The sequence below is a fragment of the Tauraco erythrolophus genome, chromosome 4 (genome assembly GCF_009769465.1).
Source record: "Tauraco erythrolophus isolate bTauEry1 chromosome 4, bTauEry1.pri, whole genome shotgun sequence".
In the NCBI taxonomy this organism is placed as follows: Eukaryota; Metazoa; Chordata; class Aves; order Musophagiformes; family Musophagidae; genus Tauraco; species Tauraco erythrolophus.
The window spans coordinates 69,856,543-69,882,329 of NC_141468.1; the positions used below are offsets into that span (position 1 = coordinate 69,856,543).

General features: G+C 38.9%; 1 protein-coding gene across 13 annotated transcripts in view; it reads left to right on the forward strand.

The window, feature by feature from the left end:
- CAPRIN2 (caprin family member 2) overlaps positions 1-21,321 on the forward strand; it is a 35,669-nt gene extending 14,348 nt beyond the window's left edge. For 2 of the 13 annotated variants that reach the window (XM_086610416.1, XM_086610413.1), the window contains 12 exons: positions 807-1,649; positions 7,110-7,241; positions 7,432-7,519; positions 8,230-8,285; positions 8,916-9,017; positions 10,711-10,821; positions 11,461-11,613; positions 14,555-14,738; positions 16,949-17,134; positions 18,388-18,488; positions 19,233-19,299; positions 20,753-21,321. In XM_086610416.1, the coding sequence (XP_086466542.1) occupies positions 807-1,649; positions 7,110-7,241; positions 7,432-7,519; positions 8,230-8,285; positions 8,916-9,017; positions 10,711-10,821; positions 11,461-11,613; positions 14,555-14,738; positions 16,949-17,134; positions 18,388-18,488; positions 19,233-19,299; positions 20,753-21,321 (2,592 nt within the window). Of the gene's footprint in view, positions 1-806; positions 1,650-2,540; positions 2,583-2,894; positions 3,015-7,109; positions 7,242-7,431; positions 7,520-8,229; positions 8,286-8,915; positions 9,027-10,710; positions 10,822-11,460; positions 11,614-14,554; positions 14,739-16,948; positions 17,135-18,387; positions 18,489-19,232; positions 19,300-20,752 lie in introns of all 13 variants that reach the window. The other 11 variants (XM_086610414.1, XM_086610419.1, XM_086610420.1 and 8 more) reach the window with 11 other exon arrangements.
- Positions 21,322-25,787: the final 4,466 nt, after the last annotated feature.

A 25,787-nucleotide genomic window follows, 5' to 3' on the forward strand; every position in this document is an offset into this window, starting at 1 on the left:
TCCTTTTGTAAGAAGAAATACTGGTTCTTAAAATGCTGAACTTCCCGGGTATCCCACTAGAGGGTGTACTCTAGAACAAGTTTTTTTAACCTACTGGTAGCACCTGATCCTGAAGATTTTTCTAGTGACTTGTCAGAAAAAAATCTCAGCTAGTGAGCTTCACGCATCCTTCACTTCATATATTTACTTCCTGTTTATGACTAGTAACTCAGGAAAGCTTCAGGACCTGCTCATTGAATTCACATTTACTGACAGTAAACATGGTCTGGAGTAGTAGAAGTCCAGTGATACTAAATCTGAGAATCTGGTGACTTTTTAGTATTTAAACTCTATTAAGAATGGCAGTTATGCTTGTTTACTGGAGTTCCAAAGGGTCAAAGACTTTTTGGAGGGATAGTGCTGCTACACTTGGCAGAATGTCTACTAATGTAGTACCACAGCATTTTAGATGCTTAGGAGAAGAGCTACCTTTATAAAAATAGCAACTAAACTTGATGTTGTCACTACCTAGGAACATCAGTTAGCACTGAGAATAAGGGTAATAGATTCACTCAGCTCAAGTATGTTTCACTTGTGCTCTTCAGGACTGTTTCATGCCTCTCTGTGGTATGCCAAGCAAAGCTAGTGTGCAGTGTTGTAGGATAAAGCCATGGCTGTCTACATAGTTTCTATGGCTAGTGCTTAAACTGCCTAGTCTCTGCTTTTAGTCAGAAACTTTCAGTAGCTGGGTGACCTAACTTAACTGACCTGAACTGTCGTAGCAAAATGTTTTCTTGGGAGCCATTAAGTTTCTTTGGTCTATATAGTTTCTCAACAGGCGTTATTTGCCTGAAGCAGAATACTCTGTCAAGAAGAAGCCAGAAGAGCCCAAATCTTGGGAAGCTGAGAGTGCTAGAAAGCAAGAACCTCCAAAGACCTGGGAAATGCTTGTTGATATTGAAGAGCAGGAACAGAAGCAGAAACAAGAGACTTTAAAGCCTTGGGAAGCTCGTGTTAGGCAGCAGGAACCAAAGAGACCAGATTCTCCAAAGCCCTGGGAAGCTCGTGCCAAAGAGGAGGAACAGAAGCGTGAGTCTACAAAGCCCTGGGAGACTCGTGTTGAAGAAGAACAGAAGAAGCAAGAAACTCCAAAGGCCTGGGTAGCACGTGTCCGAGAGGAGCAGGAGTCCCCCAAACCTTGGGTAGCAAAGGTTAGGGAAGAGCAGGACCTGAAGAAACAGGAATCGCCTAAGCCATGGGGAGCAAGAGTTAGGGAAGAGCAGGAACAGAAAAAGCAGGAGTCCCCAAAACCTTGGGTAACCAAAGTTAAGGAAGAACCAGAACAAAAACAGGAATCTCCAAAACCTTGGGTAACCCAAACTAGGGAGCAACCAGAACAAAAGAAGCCAGAGCCTGTGAAATCATGGGAAATGCCTGTTAGGGAAGAGCCAGAGCAAAAGAAGCAGGAGCCTGTGAAGGCTTGGGCTGCACATGTTAGGGAGGAGCCAGAACAAAAGAAGCAGGAGACTCGAGAGGCTTGGGAAAAAGCTGACAGGCAGCAGCAAGTGTCATCACAGCAGTTACAGAACCCTCCGAAGTCCTGGGGAGCTGCAAGTGTGGGGCCAAAGGAGCAGATGGGGCCAAAGAAGTTTGATATGGAACCCAAAGAAGTGAGTTGGCATATGTAGTATTACCTGTCATAAGCTTTTGACACTAGTGTATTGGACTAAAGCTACCTGTTAGCAGTGGCTGTATAAGGTGTGTTTTGTAGGCCTGTATTTAGACTCCTAGTTCATTCTTTCTTGGGGGAAATAATTCTGGCTGTTAAACTTCGTATTTGAAGAGCAAGATGGCCTGCTTTGCTTTTGACATCAACACAGTATTGCTGTGGTTGAGCCTTTAACTGCTTTATGCATAAGACAGAAGAATTAACTTAGCTCATCCCCAGCTATTGGCTCTGTCCGCTGTTATCAGTACAAAGCAGGTATGACTCATCCAGGGATCAAATACTTTGTCTGTGGCTGCATGCAAATAGCACTTCAGTAATTTTTCTAGGCTTTTGATTAAAATAGCTGCTGATTCAAGAGAGATCTAACATCTAGATCAAGCAATACCAACTGTACAGGGGCTTAAATATGTATTTCCAGATGAATGCATAAGCCATACTGCAGTCCTGGAGAGTCTAACAATAGCATAGTTTCTTTTAGAAAAGTAAAATGAAACTTATTGCGGGGCTTACAGCTGAGTGGGCTGCCAGCCTCTGGTTATGTTACCTTTCTCACCTGTGCTTGGGTACAAACAATTCTGATACTGTGAAAACAAGATGGTAGACAAAGCAGAGTTCAGTTATGTCATTAAGAGCAGTGTTTAATTTAGAGTTAGACTTCAGGAAGAAAATATAGGGAACTGAGCAATTCTCTTGTACACAATGTCAGCACTACTACCTTGTTTCTGTAAGAAAGAAGAAAACAATTCATTCCATATTACTTGTAGCAAATTATTAAGCTTAAATCTCGTCAATAAACTTAACATAACTGAAAAATGGATGTTCTTGTGCCTAGAGGCGGGAGCGCAAACAGAAGGTTGAACAGGAAATTAAAAGAGTATGTAACATGCAGCACTGGGTAAACAAAATGGGATTAAGGTGTTTCAGCTTGATTCATCTTTACACTCAAGCTGAGTAGAATCTTGTGTCCACTGGTGGTGGTGGTACAGGTACAAAACCTAGTTGCCTCACTAAGTAACTCTGAGCACACAAGTAGGTGTCGTGCACTGAACTATGCATAGTATTGCTGTAACAAACTGTCTCAAGTACTGGAATAGTCTCAAGCATTTTAAGATGCCTTGAAATTTCTGGTGTCAGATTACCTTAAAGCTTAAATGCAAGATGTGATGGGGTTCTTATTTTTATATAGGATGGAAAGATGGATGGCTTAATTGGTAGACAAAATTCTGATGCAGTAAGGAAAAAGGAGGGTCTGCAGTCTGTTGGAGAAACTTCCAGACTGCCTGGGAATCTTCACAGTAATGTGCAGGTGTGCATATCAGCAAAATTAAACTAAATTAAGTGTTGGAATGTGAGGTTGCTTAAGCTAGATTGGTGGATTAAGTAAGCAAAGAATACTTTTTAAAGTATTGAAATTTTGATTTACATAGTAGACCATAGTGAAACACCAGCTGGCTTTATTTTTGTGTAGTAGCTATTGACAAACTCTAATATCAAAAGTATATTGAATGAGTAAAATATAGTATACTGTCAACCTATCTAGTTTCCATGACCAAATTTTTAAAAGTGAAGATGCCTTTGATTTCTGAGGTGCATATAATGAACAGTTAAAATCATATTAAACTTTTTGGATCATGAAATTTCGCTTGCCTTGCTTATATGAGGAGAGAAGAGGTAATGCAGTGCTATAGCTGGATCCATTTCAATCCCAGGGAGAACCTATAAATGACCTTGTGCAGGGATCTAGGGGCATGGTAGAGAAATGTCCTATGTCACCACTGCTGCTTTATGGAGCTGAAATTAACCCTTCTTTACTCCCTGAAATAACTGTTAGAGCTCTGAGATCTTTTAATAAATTCCTACGTTTTGAGATCTTAAAAGATGCTTGTTTAATTTAATGTGCCATAAACTGCAGTATGTAAGAAGTTTGGCCTAAGAGAGCAGAGTGAGCTGAAGTGCAGGTCTGTTAAACTGTTTAAACATTTGTGCAACCTGTGGAAGAGCACACTTGGTTGTAGCTGAATTTGTGGCCTCCTACGTGAAAGCAAAACAGTTTGGCTTGTGCTGTCATCCAGTGCTGTTTAATTCATACCTGCTGTGAATGCTGCTCTGAATAGAAAGCAAATTTTAATTGTATAAGTACATGGCACAGCTGGTCACCATGGCAATCACTGTTGTGATTACAGCTTAAGTATCACTGTTGTAGCTTATTTAGTACTCCACAGCTAACAAATGTAAAGAGGAGCGGAGGTCCTGGATCATAGAATGGAGTCTTACTAGTATGTAAGTTAGCTGAAATGTATGTTAGAGTAGTGTTATGTATAAATAGACCTTCAGTCTCTTGGAAAAAAAAACAAACAAAAAACATCCCTAAAGTTTTAATAAGAGTACCTAGTATATTGGCACTTTGACTAGTAAAATTCCAAAGTGGTCAGTGTGCCTTTACATTGGTTTATTTGCAATGATTTAACAGGTCCTAAAACAAATTCTAGGTATTTGAACTCCATTTTTAGTCAGTTCTCTGAATATATGTCAACAGTTTTTGTTAAATGTATCCATAGTGTTGAAGCTGGGTTTCAGAAACATATTATGAGAAATTAGATCCTAAACTTATCAGTACTGTGGAAAACTCTAACCTAGACGTTGCTTTGAACCACTAGTGTTAAGTGATCTCAGCATGGATAAGTTTGAGCTGGACTAACCACTTACTAAACTAAAAGTCTGCTACCAGCTTGTAATGACTTCCAGAAACAGCATCTAACTGCAGGCTTGAAAGAAAACCTGGTTTAAACCAATCTTGGATGTCAAGTACCTGCCTTCTTTTTTCAAAGGATCTCTTTTATAAAGGCACAAAACCTGAGATACTTTAACTTTCTGATGCTCTTTTGTGTATGCTTGGTATTGCACTTAAATAGTCTAGTTTCAGACATCTAAGTACCATCAAAACAGCAAAGCAGTATGTGGTAACTTTGCTATAGCTGCTTCTGGCTGATGTGTTCTAATACATGCAGGAACTAGAAAAGCTAGAAAAATTTTCTCTTCTACAGAATGGAGAGTCTCAATGTTTCAGTCCTGGCTTAAAGCCCTATGATGTATCTATACACAATATATAAAAAAATTTCTGTATGCTCTTCCACTTGAAGTAAAGAATGCTACCAACATAATGCACAGTATGTGCTGAGGAAGGAGATAAAGACTCTAACAAACTGTAAAAAGCATACTCAAGATTATACCATCTTTGACAACAACAAGTGAAATGCTGCAGTCTCTTCTGCTTCCATGCTCTTGAGGCTGTTTGTACTTGTTTGTTTAATGTACAAGTCTAACATTATGTAGCTAGTGGACAGTCTTAATAGATTGTGTCAGGCACTGGCAGGCTTCACCTTGTTAGGTGCCTTAAAGGTGGAAAGCTTCTGTTTGCAAACATACAGAACCGGTTTGGTAGGGTACTTGTGTCTTAGTAAACTATAGTGAGGAGGAAGAGTGTAGTAGAAGCATTAATCAGTTTGACCCATAATGGATTTACCATGACAGCAAGTGTATTTAAGATTAAGTCTGCTCGTAAGTGAGGGCTAATAGTGATGGACAGGAAGATTCAGATTCCTAGTAACATAATCTATAACTTGCTGAGATTTAACTTTATTCAACTGTATCTTTTGTCCTGTACTTAGATCCTTAATAGCTTTAGTTCCTTGTCATTGTTGGAAACAATATAGCAATCTAAATTTGTGTAGTCAGTAGTTGAAGATAGGATCATGGAGTAGTTTGGATTGGAAGACACCTTAAAGATCATCTAGTTCCAACTCCCCTGCCATAGGCAGGGACACCTGCCACTAGACCAGGCTGCTCAAAGTCCCCTCCAATTTGGCCTTGAAGTGGCAGTGCTTGTGCATCAGAAATTCTAATTAAGATAGAGTAGTACAAAGAGGCACTCTTCCAGCTCTAGAATAAAGTAAAACTTCTCACAGCTCAACAAGTAGCTATCAGGTGGATCACATAGAAATGGAGTCCTCTAGAGTTAATTATGTGCTGCATGTTACATGAATTATGCTTTGTGGAGCTCACGGAACCCTACAAGCTTCTTCCCTGTACATGCTACTGGAATTTCTGCAAATGCTAGTGATTAGTTTCAGATAACTGTTGAAGAGGAAATAAGAGTGTTTTTGGGCTTGTCCTAAAACCAGACAAAGAGCATCTCATCAATTTGTTTTTAATTTAGTGTGACAATGAAATGTCATAATGCTTATATCCTTCTGCCATATGGTTGTCTAATGACTTCATACAAATACTCAACTATGCTGCTATTCAGTATATTGAAGTAGTGATGTCATTATTAGAAAGACAAATGTTTGTACTGTACGAAGGCGAAGGTTTTCACATGTTCCTGTGTGTCTCCACATTTGGGCAGTTGAAGTAATGCAGCTAATTAATATCTTCAGATTTGCATCCCTCTACTTGCATAGACAAACATAAGAGCAGCAAAGCTTTAGAGAATCATTAAAAATTATGGTTTCAAAATACTTAAAACAAGCCTACCTCTTCCCCAAGCTGCTTTCAAAAGATGTTAGACTATCAAGGCTATTGTCACTACAAGAGTGACAAGACTATTGTCACTCGGTAAACAACAGGGCTTCTGCTATTTAAGGAGTTTACCATCATGATTTTTCTGATACCTTAGACTTGCCTATTCTCTAGTAAAACATTTCCCTCTTTTTAAAAGGGAAGTGAGAACCAGTTGGAATGAACTGTTAAAGGAAAAAAAAATCAAGGAAGAGTAAGACCATGCAGAAGTCCTTATTTAACTACAAAGTCAGGCTCTCATGTGAGAGTACAGGTGTATTTTTCATGCCAAACTTCAAAAAGTTTAATTTGGTACTTTCTGCAGGAGCTGATGCATTGAGACTATCTGGCTCGTTAGTGGAAACACTTTGGTCTAATCCTGGGTAACCTGTTTGCAATGTATCTCTTAGGTGCAGTTTCTTCAGAATGTCTGGAAATGCCATTCTAATAAAAGATCTGTACTTATTGTCATGGGCTCTACTTGGGGGAAAGTATGTTTTAAACCTTAAGTGATGCAGCTTTGATTTTTAAGCTTGTTCTGGCCTTCAACTTAAACATGTGGGTTTCCTTAGGTGGAAGTGCCTGATTTTGCACTAAATGCAGGGAACTTTCTGTTGTAAGTGTAAGAAACTGAAAGAAGTGAATTCATTCTGGGGCTTAACTAGCTGTGGCAACAGTAAACCGATTTTAACAAAGTGAAAGCTTGATTCAGGAAATATCAATAACAGCACAGAATTCCTTGGCCCATGGTGTCTGACACTATAGGTTGCTCTGGAAGTAAATTGGATAAGGCAGTTTTTGTCTCGCTTCCAGTATTAGATTTAACATCTTTTCTCCTAATTAGGTGCCTAAACCTGTACATCAGCCAGCTGCAGAATTTTGCTCTACTTCAACTCTTCCAAAAGATCCAGTATTGAGAAGGGAAAAACTTCAGGATCTGATGACTCAGATACAAGGGACTTACAACTTCATGCAAGTATGTTTTTCTCTGTTACAGCACAAAGCTCAAGTTCCTACTCAGTTAGGGAAAACAGTGCTGAGAATGCATGTTTGCACTGAATGAATATCTAGCTCTAATTAGCTAACAGCAACTTGTCAAATGAGAATGTTTCATTTGTGTCTAGAGTTTAATTTTTTTCTCCCAACTGATGATCTCTTTTCAAAAGGAGTCCATTCTGGATTTTGATAAAGCTTCACCAAGTGCCATTGGTTCATCCCAGCCACCTTCAGTTACTCCAGCAAGTAGTCCTGTAGGTAGGTAATACTGTAAGTGTAAACTATATGTAAAATTTTGCAAACACTAACAGGGTTTGCTTGGCTGTAGATCAGTAGGCCTAGTGAAGACAGCTTGTCTAATTTTAAAGAATACCAATGTTGGATTAAAAAAAAAGGGCAACTCAAGCCACTTACCTGCTTATATGTTGCTGGAGGTGATTTAAGTTGGAACATCTGGCTGGAAATGAAATGCTTGTATAATCTGACTGGCATGTGCATCTGAACCCAACTGCAGAATTGACATGTATCTGTGTAACAAACTCGTCTAGATGTGGTGTATAGAGATAGAAACTGTCAATGAGCTCAGGATAAAGAGCAGTTATCTAGCTAAAGTTAAATAACCGGAACTTTTTACAGTGAGCCATGTTAAGAAACTGTTGGGGTGGCTCTTGGGCTGTAAAACACAATTGCCCAGTTTATTAAATATTTAATTGTTTTTTAATCTGGAAAGTGAGTATCTGTATTGTGGTAGAAATATTTTTTCATTGAATACCTGTCCCCTATAAAAAAAACCTGAAGCTTTCAATTTGGTGTAATTTACTGATGCTAAGTATAAATATTTGCAGTACACACACTAAAAATAATGTTGTCTTCATACACCAAATGTCTTCAACAAGTAGAACTTCACACTTAAACTATATGTAATGTTTGAATTTAAAAGTCAATGTTTAATGCATTCTTTTTTCCAGCTTCAAAAGAACAGAAACTGCCAAGTCAGAGTGATTTTCTTCAACAGCCTCTCCAAGTAAGTCCACTGCCCTGAAGAGGCTGAGCTATAGTGAAGGAATGATACAGACATTATTCTCTAGAACAGACTTAGTACTTTAATTGTTTTATTCTAGTTGTCAGTTTTTTAACATTTAATGTAACTTAGTAGCTTGCAAGTCTAAAATCACTCAAATGCTGACCAAGTTGGCTGCTGGTCTGCTTGTAAAGCAGGAACAAATGTTTGAACTTTCTTAAAGTAACAGTATATAGAAGACCTGCTGAAATAGTTTGAATACTCAACCCCTTGATTCAAGTCACAGCCATTAGTTGTGTGCAGGAGAACATGCTGCTTTACTAGATAGTGCATGTCTTAATCTTTGAGATTCTGACTTATGCCAAAGATAAGAGTGTCTCAAGCTTTGGCAGCCATGGTTAAGTGAACCTTAAATTCACTTCCTGTGCTTGCATGTTGTGCTACTTTGGCTTTTAAATAGGTTTCCTTGCCACTAACAAGTATTCTTAAGAAACTTAGACTAACCGGTCAAAGCGCTTCAGCTCCTGCCTCGTTCTGAGGTTTACTTGGAAATGTCCAGAGTGTGAGTTTCAGTGAAACCAAACATTTAAGATAATCTTTCAAAACCTTATCTCAGTTTTCTCCTCTTGCAAGGCTGCTGCTTCATCCATGACACTGCATGGTTCAAATACTTCCCTAGCATCTGCTGATCAGACTCTTTCTGGCTCTGAAACCGAAGACTTGGTGACGCCACAGGCACCACAGGTAATACACCCTGGAGTCCACTGGCATGCAGAGATCTGTGCAATAGCCAGCCCTAACAGAAAACTGTGGGGCCCCTCTTGAACAACTTGAACTACTTGAACAACATACAGAGACAGAACACGAGTAACAGCAGTATAGCCTATGTTCTGGAATGCTTACAGATGATTGGAAGTCTTCCTAATACTGTATGAATGCAAAGTGAACAGTCTGCCCCTTGAAATGGGGAGGGTGTGGGATGGAACATGCAGGCATGTGTGATGCATATTCTTGTGGGAACATATGAGCAGCATAAATGTTTGCTTTGGTTGTAAAATACTCCCTCTAATGACAACATAGAGGATACATAAATTGGGATGGATATTGCCATGAAATAGCAGACTTCTGTGTAAACTGAAGAATGAGATGAGTTCTTTCAAGCACTAACTGAAGAAATACTGGGAATCTGACTTCCTGATGGTCAGCCAAGACCTCAAACTTTGCTTTACCTATGTTTATGTGTAATTAAATCCTCAACAAGCATTCAAATATTGTTTAGAGCTGAAAATAGTGTTTCAGTTTATGCAGATCACTAAGATTTCTTGCTAAGTGTTGCTGTGTTCAGAAACACAGCTGGCTCTTTCCTTTTGGACTCTCTAATACAGTGTATGTAGATTATGATGGTGAAATGTTCATGATTTTTAAATGTTTTTTGCTGATGTACGTGCTATCAGTATACTGTGTGTGTAGCATTTACTCTATTCCTTAATATATAGTTGAATATAACAGTCCTGAAAAATGTATTATAGTCTTTCTGCCTCTTGAATCAGCAGTTTTGGCCTGGTTCTTAACACCTTCTCACTTCTACAGTGTCATGAGACTTCTTGTGCTGACAAGGATTAAATAATTTTGCTGTTTAATATACATCCAGAAGACTTGTGCTGTGCTATAACGTAGGACATCATTTAGTACAGTGTTCTGAGGTTTTCTGCAAACTTACTGTTTGGGATTAGAGTTGCTTGTGCCCAGTGTATCTCTAGTCCCTTAGGCATGAAGTGTGGTGTAGTTCTTTTCCAGTCCTGCTTCTTATGGAAAGCAGTAGATAAGCTTTGTTTTGGTCGCAGCACAACCACAGTGACAGTGCACTCTCCTGTTATGCAAGAGCAGTTCTGTGTGGTGTACCTGTGGTGGTATACATGGTGAGAATGGGACTGTGAGTCTTTAGCCCTAGGCTGTGAAGTATAAGCAACTCTTAAACTTAGCATAACAAGTGTAAGCCAACTACAGAATGTGCAGGTTTTGCAAAAGCAAGCCAAAGTTTGTCTCCAAACCCTTGTTTGACAGAGCTTACCAGAAGTTTAACATCAGACATGTCTTTCCATTTAATTCAGTGAGACAGGTGTTTGTCAGACTTTGTTGTAAATAACTGCTTGAAGCAATCTATGGTTCTTAAAATTACCTGACTTTGCAGGGCTAGTTGTGCAACCTGTTGTGTAAGAAGGGTAATCTAAGTCTGAACCTCTAAAGCTAATTACTTGAAGCTTTTGGTTAAGATGGCTATTTAGTACACTTACTTTGGACTTAATGTTTGTGGTCTTTCAAAATCCACTTGTTTCAACTTATGCACTGGTATTTCATATCTCTACCACAACTTTGTGTTTTCTGCAATACTACTTGTAATAGCAGGTGCATGTATTGCTCTTTCTAGGCATCAGCATCACTTTCTCAAGAGACTGAAAAATATACTTCCCAGCCACTGTATCAGACAAGTTCACGTATTTCTGAGCCACTGATCCCTAAAAAGATTGAAATTGCCCAGGTGAGCTATCACAAATACAGGTAAGGTAAATACATTGGCTGCTGAAATGGGTCTAGAGCCATACATTCCTTTTGACTTCCAATTCCTATAAGTGTTGGTTTTCTACATCAACACTTCATTTTGCCATCTGCACAGATGAGACTTAATACTGGTTAATGCTTTGTCTGGACAATTCAGCATTGTTTCTAATCTGAAACATGATTAAGTTGGGAGGGGGGAAAAAATGAACCCCCCTAAACTTCCTGAGTTCCTTTGGAAAAGAGAAGTCACTTTTAATATCAGCCCAGAGAATCATCTTCCAATGAATGGAACAGAAGGTGTTCTACATTTTCTTAGTAGTGGGGGAAAAATACCTCATGTTTCTTTATTGTGAAATTATTACAATGAACAGTATGTATAGTAGCTCATAGGCACATTTCACTTAATCAGCAGAGACTGCAATAGAAGTACTGTTTGCTGAGAATGCACAGCAAGATTTGAAATTGTAAGCAAAAGCTATTTGGTAGCTCTACTACGTCCAAATGTCATCCTGTAGAAACTGCTGACTTCTGTCAGTCTAGGCTTTAGAACAAATTAACTGCTTGTGTTACTGCCTGATAACTATCAAGTGACCTTTCATTACATTTGTTCTTCCCTCAGGCAACTATTCCTCTCCCAAGTGAGCCACAGTCACCATTGCCTACTTCAAGCGCCTCCATGACACCAGTAGCACCTGCGCAAAGCTTTCAGTCTCCTCCAGCAAGTAGCAGTTCTGTCACAATAACAGCAGCTCCTTTTCAGGCTATGCAGACTGTGAGTATGCAACTCGAGGCTGCAGAAGAATAATTGACAATAATGCTAATAACTTAGTCCTAACAGTGAGGAACTGGGTCCCATTGATATAGTACAGATCACTTCCATGTTTTAATGTTAAAAACTTAGATTAGAACTCTGCATCTCCAATGCCTTCAGAACTTAAACCAGGTCACCTAAGAGTAGCGATCCTGGCTTTGCTCTGTATAGTCCCAAAATCTAATACTGGGCTATCTTAGTAGCCTCAGTGAACTAAGAGGGAGAAGCCAGACCTGAAATCAACAGGTTTATAACTGTGCCCCAAGGTGAAGTTGACTGTACTTCAACTGTTCTTACGCATAAATATCAAACAATAAAGACTGTAGAGGAGAGAGGGAATAATAAAGCATATAGCTGTTAGGACTAAAAGCTTCCTGAAGCCTGAACCTGTCTTGCTGCTTTTTAAACTGCTTGCTTTAGTGGGGTAAAACTTAGTCCCCTGGAATAATAGAAAACATCTTTAATAGGATAGTGAACTACACCGGTCTTAACTTGTTAACAAAAGTAGTCAATGTAGATGTCTAGAATAGTCCACACAGATTATGAGCACTGTCTCTTGTGAATAGATACTGGTTTTAAGTCATACATCTCTAACATTACTAATATTGCTACTGTCTAGTTATCTGCTGTGCAAGCTTACAGATACTCAGAGGAAGGGTGTCCATTTAGTTGTTAATATTCCCTTCCCTGTACTTGGGCTTATCTACTCCTCTAACTTCTTCAGAACATGGTAGAAACCTTCATTTGATGTTCTTGCTCAAAGCAAGTTCTAGAAAGAGGTCATTGTGATACTCCAAAGGCATTCTCCATTTTAACAAATGTACCAGTGCAGTTCCACAAATTGGACAATCTGCATCTTGCAGTATTGAGGCATATGTAGTAGGATTTGGTGGAAGAAGATACTTAATAGCCTCTCATAGTACAGGAATTAAAAACTAAAACATCTATGACATCCTGCTGTGGTCTGTAGTAAATTACTACCATGATTTTTCTCCTTGGTTTTCTGTATTTGTAGAAGAGGTTCAAGTAGAACCTTCCTCAGAGGTATAGAGTATTGATGTAAGGCAAGTGGTGGTAGGGAGGTGGTTCTTTTGAAGGCAGATCTATTTAAATTATGCTAAGTGGCTAGGTGGTGATTTTTTCATCAAAGTGCAGAAATAGCAGCATGCTATAATCAAGGAATCCAGAGTCTTTCTGGGGTCCCAGTCTATAAAAGAAGTAATCTGTCATGATATAAATATGGAATCTTGATCTCAGTCATTCTGATTATACCTGAACCTAGTGTCTGTGTTCAAAGTGCTTTTGATCAAAATGGTATCACTGAAAGTTCACTCGAATTAATACCACAGTGTTTTCAGAGATGTTAAACATTCAAAATCTGTCTTGGGATTTTTTGGGGTCAAACTGGCAAACACCTGTCACTGAATTGCTTGGATGTTAATTCCCCTTGTAGCAGTGGCAGTCTTTAACTTTGTGGTGCAGAGTTTTCTTTCCTATGTTGCTTAGATTCTCATTGATGCCAGGAAAGCACAGCCATTGGATTTCAGTAGATAGCCAGGAGTCAGATGGTTTCTTGCCAAATAGTGAGCGTGGTGACAGTCATAGAAGCCTCTGATTACATGTACTTAGAGATGTATTAACACCCTATTGCTGTCATTGTACTAATGAGAGCTTAAAGGCAGATCCTACCTGTAGCCCAAGTATTCTTTGTAGAATTCTACCTGTAACTCTCACTGGTAGGAAAAAGTAGACCACTTGCTATAAATAGTCCAGGATGTGGGTGTTGACAGCCAGCATCTTCAAGGTTCTTTCAGAAAGAGGATTGCTTTGGATCACTTTGATTGCTTCCTCTGGTAAATCATAACCAGAATCTGTGTTATTTTATAACAGTTCAAGCTTTATACTCAATATTTTCAGTATCATGAGGGGTTTCTGTGCTGGCTCCCTGTTACAGGAAACACTTGATTACTTGACTCTGGAAAAAGTGTTCATTTCCCATTGTAATTAGAGGCTTTTGCAAATGACAAGAACTGTCAAGCTGTGAAGCTGTTCCTTGCATCTAGCTGTAGTTAGTCCTGGCATCATTTGTCTTCAGGTAGCTTATAGTCTTGGAAAATAGTTAGATACACCTTTAGGCTCAGTATTGCTGACAGCGCTTTAGATGAAATTTAGATCCTTTTAGTCAAAATAGCCTTCTTGCCTATTTGATCTTGATACTACTTGTCACTTGACAACATCAGTTCTGGTAATTTTGGCTTATTTGCTATAAAACATGACACTGACTGGAGTTACTGAACTCTGGTTGATAGATTTAACTAAACAGTAATATTTGTGCACCATCCTACTGTCCAGGCTGTAATATTAAATTACAAGACTCTTACTTAATTTGCATGTTTACTTTGAGGGAACCTAAATGAAGAATAGGGAAGTTGAGGCTCAGTTTATCAAAGGGGTGAAGGCTGTCTAGTATGGCATTTATCTGAGCATATAGCAGAGTTGCACCAGGTTCCAAGATGGGTATAGAGACCCAAATTCTTTCCAGACATGAATATCTTGTCTCAGTATAGGCTGTCCTAGCTTCAGGTCAAAAGCTGTAGGACAGGTAGTCAGTGAGTCAGTCCAACAGTTGACTTCCCATAGAAGTAAAATAGCTTACTGTATGGTAGCTGTTCTTTTGATCAAACATGGTAGCTATGATTGATCAAGCTATGTTTCTTGGGTAGTAGCTACCTAAATTAAGTTCTAGAAGCTTATACAATGTTCTTGATTCTTTCTAAGAAACAGTTAGTATTCTGGAAACTGAATTAGACATACGGATTTAAACCACAGCATAGCAGGGTAGTGGCATTCGGCAGAGACTTTAGCTGGTAGCATTAAACACTTGTCTTGAAATATGTTGTAGGTATTTAAAGTGAATGCACCACTGCCTCCACGTAAAGACCAGGAAATTAAAGAGGATTCTTCATATTCAGCAGGATATAACCAGAGTTTCTCTACAGCAAGTACACAGACTCCTCCTCAATGCCAGTTGCAATCTTCTCATGTTGCAGAACAAACTTCTCTTTCACAAGAATCTCTGTCTTCAGGTGAGTTCTGTACTTGTTTCTATTTCAAGTAGACTTTAAAGTTCTGCAGGTTATAGTAGTACTTTAACTCATTAACATATTCAGGTTCTTCTAACTCAGTGAAATTCTGAACCACTGTTGTGTAGCACCTGTTAGTATCAGTTATGTGAACTCCAACGTAGTTGATGGTATGGTATGTAAACTTAAACTGCTAGCAGGATGAAAGGCTGCTTCAGACTAGTTTCCATACTCCTTGTATGGACAGTGTCACATACAGACCCGATAAAGATAATTTCTTACCTACTGGGAAACTCAAGATACTTGTCAGAGTCACAGAAGCATTTGCTTGGAATTGAAGCAGTGATGAAATACTTCACTTGGAACCATTAATTTAATCTCTGGTAATAGACAGTAGTGTTGTCTGTAGTGCTTGCAGTTGCAAAATGCTAAATAAGAAAGTTGGGATAAGCTTTCAGTGCTGAGGTGAATTACCTGTAGAATTAAGTATTTTGTGCTTTTGAAACAAAACTAAAATGTGTCATCTAAGAGCTGTTTAGGATTTAGAATTTTCTTGTTTTAAGAATGAGCTGGTATCTTTCCTTTGAACTTACAGCTCACAATATAATTACTATAAAACACATAGCTGATCTTCACTGTATTAACACTTGCCAAAATCTTCATATGGATATTACAGCTTACTTTATTAGAGATAAGCATTCTAGATGGTGCTGACAAGTCATGTTTGCCACTCCTCCTTATCACTTTAGCTGTATCTTGTGATGTTGAAGTTCTAGTGTTCTGTAGCAGAGATCGATGTTGCTCTTAATTAGGCCTTAAATTTCACTTGTTTGTTACCTCGGAAGCCTTGTTTCCTAACCAGGAGGCCTTAGTTACAAGTTACTTTACTTCAGTGAGGTGTTGAGAATAGCTGAGCTGCAGGAACTGTTCATGCATAGGCTTGTAGCCTGAAGCAGGTACAAGCTGATGACAGCCTACTCTGCAGCAAAAGATAATCCTCCTTTTACTTCTGTTTACATAGCTCTGACTTCTTACCAAGGCCAACTTAGCTGGTTGAGTCGGTGTGCCTGACCTGAAGAATACTAAACTTCTGATAAGTGGGGTCTTGAGCTGCTTTATCCAACACAAAACTAACCTGCTTAGCATTCAGATACTGTATCAGGTGACTTTATATAGCTGACACTAAGAATTTGAAATGAGACCAGCCTCTAAATCTGCTTGAAGCAGATTCCAAGATGAAAAGAAGCTGACAGCTAGGAGTCTGGATTTATAAGGCTATATCTAATCAAGTGACTCAAGGTCACTTAAAACTTAGTGGTTTTCTGCCAGAGGACTCTTCATAGAAATTATAGTCAGTGAGACATGAAGATTAAGAGCTCCAAAGAACAATATAAGTACAGCAGTCAGGAAAGCATGTTTAGCCTGGATGCTCCTCATCACTGAGACTACAGGTGATCAGCCTTCTATACATTTTTTTTTTGATGGAACATCATAATTTTGAGTTATCTTGGGCAGCGGCTCTGCAGAGTCTTCAGAAAGGGGTTTAGACTCTCTCTCTGGATCAGTTTTAGGCTTTTTAGATTGATACGAAGCATAGTCCTGTGAAAACACATCCATGATTGCAAGGTCTATGTTTAAAGTTAACCACTCAGCCACCCTGTGAGCAAAAAGCATTCTTGAATACCTGTTGCTTGGGGTTGAGCTGCCTAATAACAAGTGGTAGGAATGTCTGAAGAGACTGAACCTAAATATTCAGCTTTCCACAGTTGTCTTATTGTTATGTAGATAAGATTCAGTTTGTCTCATCAGTGTTGCCATCTTTCAAAATGAGATGATTTAGATTATCACATAGACCACTGAGGACAGTGTTGTTTCTAAGTGAAAATTCTTAATTGAGTGTTACTTGATTTTATTCTAGATTAGTTATATTCTTGATGTTGCTAGCAAAGTTGCTCTGACCTATGCAACTGAATCTTGTTGAATGCATTGGAGGCTTACAATCAGCCTGGGCTGCCTATGGTGTACTTTAAAGAGCATTACACTCTACAGAAAAATGGGGAGGTTCCTCACTTATTTGGAGTAATGACTGGAAGCACAAGAACAGAATATTCAGAGCAACTTTATCAGTCTCTGAACTGCTTCCGTTACTTCTAGGTGGGATAACTTATTACAGTTATAAAAGTTTTGAATTCATCTGTACCTTCTGTTTTAAGCAGTGAATTATCAACCTGATGGAGCTGTTCCTGTTAGCAATGGTAGCCTTGCCTTTTATCCAGCACAGACTAATGTTATTCCCAGACCCCCTCAGCCTTACCTTAACAGTCGTGGGTCTGTCAGAGGATCTGCTAGAGGTGGAAGGTCACTGGCTAATTCATATCGTTCCCCTGGTGGGTACAAAGGTATGTCTGTATTTACTACCACCTTAAAAATCTAATGTAGTAATGCTAGAACATGATTTAACATACACGGTATTAAATTTAGGTTCTATATGTGAAACTTCTTAAAATAAGACTTTGAGCAATATGCAGAGAATGGGGTGTTCAGCTGTATATTTTAAGCAAGTTTATTCTGCCTTTTATTTGTAGTCCTTATACTTTGGGTGTCAGGTGAACTGGCAGAGCAATTTCATAGCCTTTTGAATTATGAAAGTAGAAACTTTCATTCAAAGGTTATTAAATTACTTAATTGTATAGACGTTTCTGTTTGCAATTTCATTTACCATTCTGAAATTTTTACCCCCTTTGTTCTTTCTCTTGGCATCTGTCTTGGTAACATTCTAGGCAGGTATTTTTTCTTCAGATGTCACTTGCAGTATTTGCCCAAAACAAGATATTTTTTGCTTAGCACTGCTGGCTTTAGTATTACCAGCAGAAACTAGGATGGGGGAGAGATTCCCAGTAGTGTAAAGCCCTTCTGGATTAATAACAAACTGAAGAGTTTTAAGAGTGTCTGCAAATCAGTTGCTATTCTGTGAAATGAAGTACTATAGAAAGTTTCAGCTGACTTTAAGCAGACACAAATGTAAGGTGGTTGGTAGCTGTGGCCTATTCCACTTTGAAGTGGAAGGGCACTTTGTGATAGTTGTTTCAGTTACTGGATTAAGACCACTCAATACCTTGTAGAAACACACACCAGACAAAGTTGTGTATAGTTCCAACTTAACAGCAGTTAAGGGTTTAGTAGTGTCTGGTACTAAATTGCTTGCAGCTCCTCTTTGGTAGTTAGTCTAACAGCTAAAGATGCTAAACATTGTAGTAGCACCTAAATATATAACAGTAATAGCTAAGCATCCATAATAGCAAAAGTGTTTCTTAATTCTGTGTTAAATCCTGTCTCTGGATCTGGCAAGTTTTTCAGCTGTCCTGTGAAGTCCCATTAGTATCAAAAAGGCAATCGTTAAGGTCTGATGTTAATACTTTTAAACGTGTAACTTTGATACAACCACAGTAGGTAGTTCTGAGTAGCTAATGAAATGCATTCTTTATAGAAGTAGTGAGATTTTGCTCTGAATTCCTCCTGAACAAAGGAATAGATGTGTAATTGTGTAACTTAATACACATGATAATTACCAAAAGGGAGCTCTAGTTGTATTCAAAATGGTACAGTAAACTAAACAATGAATGATATGGAATAATCAACTTTATTTGAACAGGTTTTGATGCTTACAGAGGCTCACCTTCAATAAGTAATGGTAACTATGGCCAGCTGCAGTTCCCTGGTAGAGATTATGCTGGAATGCCATATTCTCAGAGGGTGAGCATTGAATTTGTTTCTAGTAGCCTTTTGAGCATTGCACAGGACCTATGTCTTCTACTACTGTAGCTTTTCATTATCTTAACAGGTGAACTATTCCTTACAAACTAGAGGTTAGTTTTGTTTCCTAGACAAAACCTTTTTTGGAACAGTAGACAGCTGCTGAAATAAGTCAGTTTAGACAGATAACATCTCTGCATGACAGCTTGATTTTAGTCTGAAGGAAATCTCTGAAATGCAAACAGATGGCAAATAGGATGTAGTATAATGTCTTATTTTACTATGGATTTTAAGGTTGGTATTCAGTGCCTCTGTAATATAAAACAAAGAACTCTTAGACTGAGAATGTGGTTAGGCAAAAAAACCCAACCAAAAGACAATGTTTAAGAAAGGAAAGGTTCATGGTGGGAGGAGAGTCTTCAGCTTTTAAATTAAATAAATTTTTCTGTGCAGACTCATGGGCTTCTAACAGGCCTGAGATTCAAGGTATTGCACAACAAACTGAACTGAGTGTATAGTTAAGAAGCTGACTTGCTAGAACTGGCATTGAAATAGCACCTTAATTTCATACAAGCTATTGTAAATTTTCTGTAAATAAGGCTGTTTACCTACATCTTAATTCTGAACTACATCACTGTCTATGCTAGAGCTTTAACTGTGCAAATGAAAAAAAAACTGTATTTGTTAGCCCCACTTGTCAGATTTGCTTATAGCTATCTTACTAATACTTCTGTTCTCTTTTAGGATGTTAATTACCAGCAGTGCTATAAACGAGGTGGGATAACTAGTGGTCCTCGAGCAAATTCAAGAGGTAAGGCTAGCATCAGGTTCCCAGAGGTGTATGTGTGTGCATGGGTACAGCAGATGCTGAACTGGAGTGTTATTGTGAATAGTGAGAAAAAGTGTACTATCACTGATGAAACAGATCAAGTGGAAGCTTAAGTGCTGTTCCTAGACAGCATTGCATAGCAGCAGATTTAACTTCATTATTCTCAATTTGGTGACTTCATTCTGACACAGTGGCACCTTATTGAACTTTCTTCACAAATAAACTGACTAGGAAAACACACAGAGGGTAGTTCTGATGTTGCATTTGGCTTCTTCCCATAATTGCAGGATTCTGGGTAAGCTATCAGATCCCAGAAACTTTGTAAGATAACTTTTTCTAAGAAAAATAGTTTGGGAATACAGCTTTATTCTGTACTTTAATGCTAGAGTACAAAACCTAAAAAAAATACATAAGACTAGCTGTTTCAATCCAAGCATGAATAGCATGTATTTTGAAAAGTTCTTAAAAAAAAAAGATTTAATTCTACTGTATGTGCTGGAAAAGCTGGACTTTACAGTGCTATAGGTGAAAAGTGAGATGAATAGTAACTATAGGTCACTACCTTGAAGAGTAAAGGGAAGTTATGGCATATAGAAACTGTTTTAGGATAAAGCAAGTCACTTATCAATCTGAGGGAGGACTAATAAAATATATATCAGAGGAAGAGAATTAAAAGAAATATGATATTGTGGTGAGTTAACAGTTGACAGAAGTACTCATTAGCATTAAGATATAGCAACTTTTCTTAGTTTTATTGGCTATCTTAAGATGTTCTTTTCCAGTGAAAATAAGTGGTTTGCAACTTGAGGGTGACTGCTTTAAATTTCTCAGATCTATTAATGTTTTAATTCTAGACCCTTTTAACCTGAATATTTAAAAATATAAACAGCTTTGTTTTGGGGAGTGGGGTGTGGAAAGCTTAAAAGCAATTCTAGTTCTTCAGACATAAAATATTCTAGCATCATAAATTGATATGACTTACTAAGGATGCAACTCCAGAACAAGAGTATTGAAGTAACTTGAAGTGGAATTTCCAGTCTTGAAGGGGACTAAATGACTGCTTGGGTCTTGGTAATTTTGCCTTTTTTTCTCAGAAATTACATTTTCCCACTCAGAAGCTAGCATATGCTTTTTTATGGTAATATATGTATGTGGCAAATACTAAAGCTAAAACTATTGCGAGCTACTGCTCTCTCAATTAAAAGTATGAGAAGTCATTGTTCATAGTTAAATTATGGTTCATCTTGCTGAATGCAAGTGTGGTGAATGTAAACCAGCTTCCAAGTTCTGTTCTGGGGTCCTGTGACAACCTGCTGTAGCTGAAAGACAAATCTGTTGCAAAGCCCATACACCTACTGCTTAAGATTTTGTCCACAGGTTTAAGGGTGTCTTTCTGTTATACTACTAATTTATCATTGCTAATGATATTTAACAGCAGGGTGGAGTGATTCCTCTCAGGTGAGCAGTCCAGAACGAGACAATGAAACCTTTAACAGTGGGGACTCTGGACAGGGAGACTCCCGTAGCATCACTCCTGTTGATATGCCAGTGACGAGCCAAGCTGCCACCATACTACCAGTGCATGTCTACCCTCTCCCACAGCAGATGAGAGTTGCCTTCTCTGCTGCTAGAACATCTAACTTGGCCCCTGGAACTCTAGACCAGCCAATTGTGTTTGACCTGTTGCTGAACAACCTTGGAGAAACTTTCGATATCCAGCTTGGTAGGTTCAACTGTCCGGTGAATGGTACATATGTCTTCATCTTCCACATGCTGAAACTGGCTGTAAATGTTCCCCTGTATGTGAATCTCATGAAGAATGAAGAGGTCCTAGTGTCAGCATATGCAAATGATGGGGCTCCTGATCATGAAACAGCTAGTAATCACGCAGTCCTGCAGCTGTTCCAGGGAGACCAGATCTGGTTGCGTCTGCATCGAGGAGCCATCTATGGAAGTAGCTGGAAATACTCCACCTTTTCGGGATACCTCCTTTATCAGGACTAAAATCCAGTGCGATGTTTACAAAAGAGCTGCTCCAAACACCTTGGTGGAGGGGGGTGGGACTAGCTTTGCACTTATTACTGACTTTATGGAAGATACATGGTTCCATTATTGGGGGAAATGATGGTCCTGTTGTGCAAGGTGAAATCATGGAGTTGGGGTACTGAATCAGCACTAATTTGGCACTTTATCAGTTGTGATGTAGCCTTGCTAGTAAAGCTGTGAATGTATATTGTTTGCACTTACCCTAAACTGTATTAATGTCCAGCTTACTACACTATTGATTGCCTCAAGTATGGGCTATTCACAATGCCTTGTTGTGCCTCAATAAAACAAGTTAATATGCATTTTAGTATTAATCTTGCCAGTGGTCTTTATTTAAAAATTATATATTAAACTGCTTATCCCTGATGTGGGGTGTATGTGCATGCTATTACATAGAACGGGTCTTCAAGTTTCAGTAATTCAGGGTAAACTGTACAACTTAAATGGGATGACTTATTTGTTTAGTTCTTGCTTGATGCCATTGTCAAGAGTGTTCCCTTGATCAAAATGAATTCAAGATTTAGTTACGTACTTGCTTCCTTTTTCACTGAAAGGTCAAGAAATTAGAAGTGAAATGCTACATACTTCATTAGGACTACTTATTTTAAATGCATATCCTTGCAAAAAATCTAGCTTTGTCACATCACCTGTCCTTCAGCAGTGATGTAGTTGAAATTCTTAAACCTCAAAACAGTCACTGAAGGGCTGGCTCACTTTGTTGTTCAACTGCAATGTATTTTGAAGTTAAAATTGACCCTTGTGAAGCACTAAATATGTATGGCTTCACTCTCCCTTGAGACTTGAATCGGCTTGTAACATAAGTTATTTCTCTCTTTGAGATCTGCTGAGGAACTTGGTATTTGTTGTTGAAGCCTGCTGCTTGCATTTTTAAATCAAACCTGCATACAAATGCTAGGAAGCATTTATGAAATTCCTTTCTTGCAGCTAAAGGGCTGTGTGACCAGCAGTCTCTTGTGGCCTGAGAACTGAAGAGCTGTGACATATGTCCTTGACTAGGCTGCAGTGAGTCAAACACTATAAAGCATTTCAGTGTTCAAAACGAAGTATGAACTGAGATGACTGCAGGTCACCGGCTCTTTCTACTTTTAAAAGCTTCAGTAGTTTGAGCAGTAGGAAGTATTTTATCTGAGTGCACTGAGGAAGCTAGTGGAACAGCCTGACTGGTATGGCAAAGGATGAACTAGAACTATGTGAAGTAAAAGCAAGTTCAGCTGTCTGCTTGTTTAAGTGACAGTAATAACCTAAATGGAATGTCCTTCAGACCTGATATAAAGCTGCTGTTTCTTGGTAACTGGTTTCACAACTTCCAAGTTTAAACAGTCCTCCCCTGCTACCATGCAGGTGCCAGAACAAGTTGTCTGACAAGACTAACTGCCATAAGAAATCTTGAGTTTATCCCAGGCTTAGATTTCTTTATGTAGATTTTTAGAGGGTGATTGTACTTCAACTCTTGGTTTAATTCCTTTGGCAAGTTGTGAGACGAGAAGTTTAGGTAGGATAAAGCTTCAGGGAACCTAGTTTTTACCACTACAGGCAAAAATGTCAAGCCTTAGCCATTGAATACTAAGCCTGTATTTTGTGTTTCCAAACATGCTAATTCTGACTTTAGCCAATAAAGAGGGTTATTTCTAGAACACTCTTAATAGAGGATAAGTGGTGGGAGTTTAACTACACTACTTAGACTGTTTAACTCTCCATTTCTGTTCATACAGGACTAAGGTAGATAGGCCTGAGTGCTAGGATAACTTTCAGCTTGCAGTAGCTTTGCAGCTGTGGACAGACTTCCTTGTTTTTCTAACAGACCTGCAAGTCTGGATTTTTTTTTTTAAGACCTGTAGAGCATTGACCCAGTCACCCCTCTTCCAGGCTGTCTAGACTAGTAAATAAATGAGCCTTGTTGTGTATATAGCAGGGTATCCCTTGCACTTCAGATTGTCTTAGCACAGGCTTCTTCATTCAGCATGCAGCTTATCCTACTTGGTTTTATGATATGTAATTGTATGATGGATTTTGTCTATTTTAAGAAAAAGTTACCAGTACTTGTAAGCTTTGCTAATAAGCTTGGCCTTTAGCAACCTCAGATGTGATTACTGTGAATGCATGAAGCATGTTGCTTTCTAATGCTCCAGTTTAATCGACTTTGGACAACTGCTTGGTGGACTTGTGTTATCATTTATTTGAAACTAATTTTATTTCTTACTGGCAGATCTAGCAAAGCTTTTATGTATTGCTAGCTTGTGTGTATTTGAGGCAAACATCTCAATTTCAGAGCTGCATGTCCATTTGTATAAGATAGATTTTTAGATTCCTAACTAAAGGAAGCATACTTTTTTCCTCAATATTTATTATTAAAAAAGAATACAACTTGGGCAATTCTCTTCCCATAAGGTAACTGAAAATATGATCAATTTTATCCTACGGGTTTCTCACACAGTACCTTCTTAGCCAGACTGTTTTTCACTGTGTTTCTAGTCAGAGCCATGAGCACAGCTCTACCTAACCTCCGTTACAAAAAGGAATGTAAATACAATTGAACAGGTACTGTCACAGAAAAGTTTTCAGACTAGATGCAACTCAAAAGGCTGGTACTGAATCTTAAATGCTAAAGCTGTGTTTAAAAAAACACTGCAAGAGGCCAAGCAAAGCACCTTTTTTCCACACCAATAGCTGGCCAAAATCTACTGGTAGAAAATTGCTGTTCTAATCTTCAAAATACCTAAACCCATGACTTCCTATGATTCCCCATAATGATAAACACTGGACTATTGATACCTCAATCTTCATTCTTTGTGCTTCTAGATTTATACTTGGTTTTGAAAGCTTCTCAAAGTGTTTCAGGGTATTTCAGTGCATTACTTACCACCTGACACAGTTTTAGTCTACCTCAGTATGTCCAGACTAAAGACCTTGATCCATATTCTACTTCTGGACAAAGCATTTAACAGGTGAGTTTCACAACTTGAAAAATATTTAAAGTAACGCTGGTATAGACTTCATGGAAATACTGTCTGCCAGTGCTTTTTTTTCCTTAGTAGTTGTTAAATGAAGTTGTTTCAATTGTTGCCCTAGGTAATATGCCTTAACTACATGAGAATCAGAATCAGGTCTAATTAAAGCATACAAAGGGGCATCACAGTTCTGCCAACTTCCTATTACTGTCTTTGCTATTCCAATTTGATGCCACTTAAATTCTCTTCAGTTTAGTCATCTTGTGCAGCCTGCTGAAGATAAAGGTGAGGAACTAATACTAGGTTTTGATTTGGAGTGAGTGAATTTCAATGTTTCCTTCTCTTGAGTTCAGTGAAATACTAGAACCACCCTGAAATGTGAGGACGTACTGGTTTTGGCTATGATAGAGTTAATTTTCATGAGGGTAGCTGCTATGGTGCTATGTTTTGGATTTGTGACCAAAACACTGCTGATAAGGTAGGGATGCTGCAGTTATTACTGAGCGGTGCTTACACAGTGCCAAGGCCACCTATTTCTCATGCTGCCCCACCAGCGTGTAGGCTGAGGGTGCACAAGAAGTGGGGAGGGGACACAGCTGGGACACCTGACCTCATCAGATCAAAGGGTTACCCCATACCATATGATGTCATCCTCAGCAATAAAAGCTCAGGGCAGGAAGAAGAAGGGGGGGACGTTCGGAGTTGCAGCGTCCGTCTTCCCAAGTAACTGTTCTGTGTGATGGAGCCCTGCTTTCCTGGAAACAGCTTAACATCCGCCTACTGATGGGAAGTAATGCAAGAATTCCTTATTTTGCTTTGCTTGCATGTGTGGCTTTTGCTTTACCTATTGAAGTGTCTTTACCTCAACCCACAAGTCTTCCTACTTTCACCTTTCCAATCCTATCCCCTGCCCCGCTGGGTGGAGAGCACGGGTGGCTGTGTGGACCTGAGCTGCCTACTGGGCTTCAACCACGACACACGCTTTTTTAGCTTCCAAAGTGCTACGACTTGTGGCTTTCTTGTGTTTTTCCAGGGTATGGAAGTGAGAGGAGACTATGAACGATCTAACCAGAACTGTCGTGGCTAACTTTCTGCAGCTGAGGAAACCTCCATCCTGCAGGCTACAGTGGTGCTGCAGAGGACGTCGCTGTTTTGTTGGTGCTGGTTCTGTTCACGTACCTTTTCCTTCCTGACAGCTATAAATTATCTACAGCTGCTCCAACAAAACAGTCAGTGGGGCAGACGGCTTCAGAATTCTAACTCTGATCAAAGCCTTGTGCCTGCAGGCCTGGCATATGTTTATCTGCCGCAGGCCACCCTTGCTAGCTCTTTATCGAATCTATACGTGTCTTTTGAGAAAACTGAGAGTCTTGGGGAGGATATGAAAAGTCTGCTGTCTGTATTAGAATAATTGGAGAGGGACTGTACCACAACCAGATAAAAATGAATTAACTC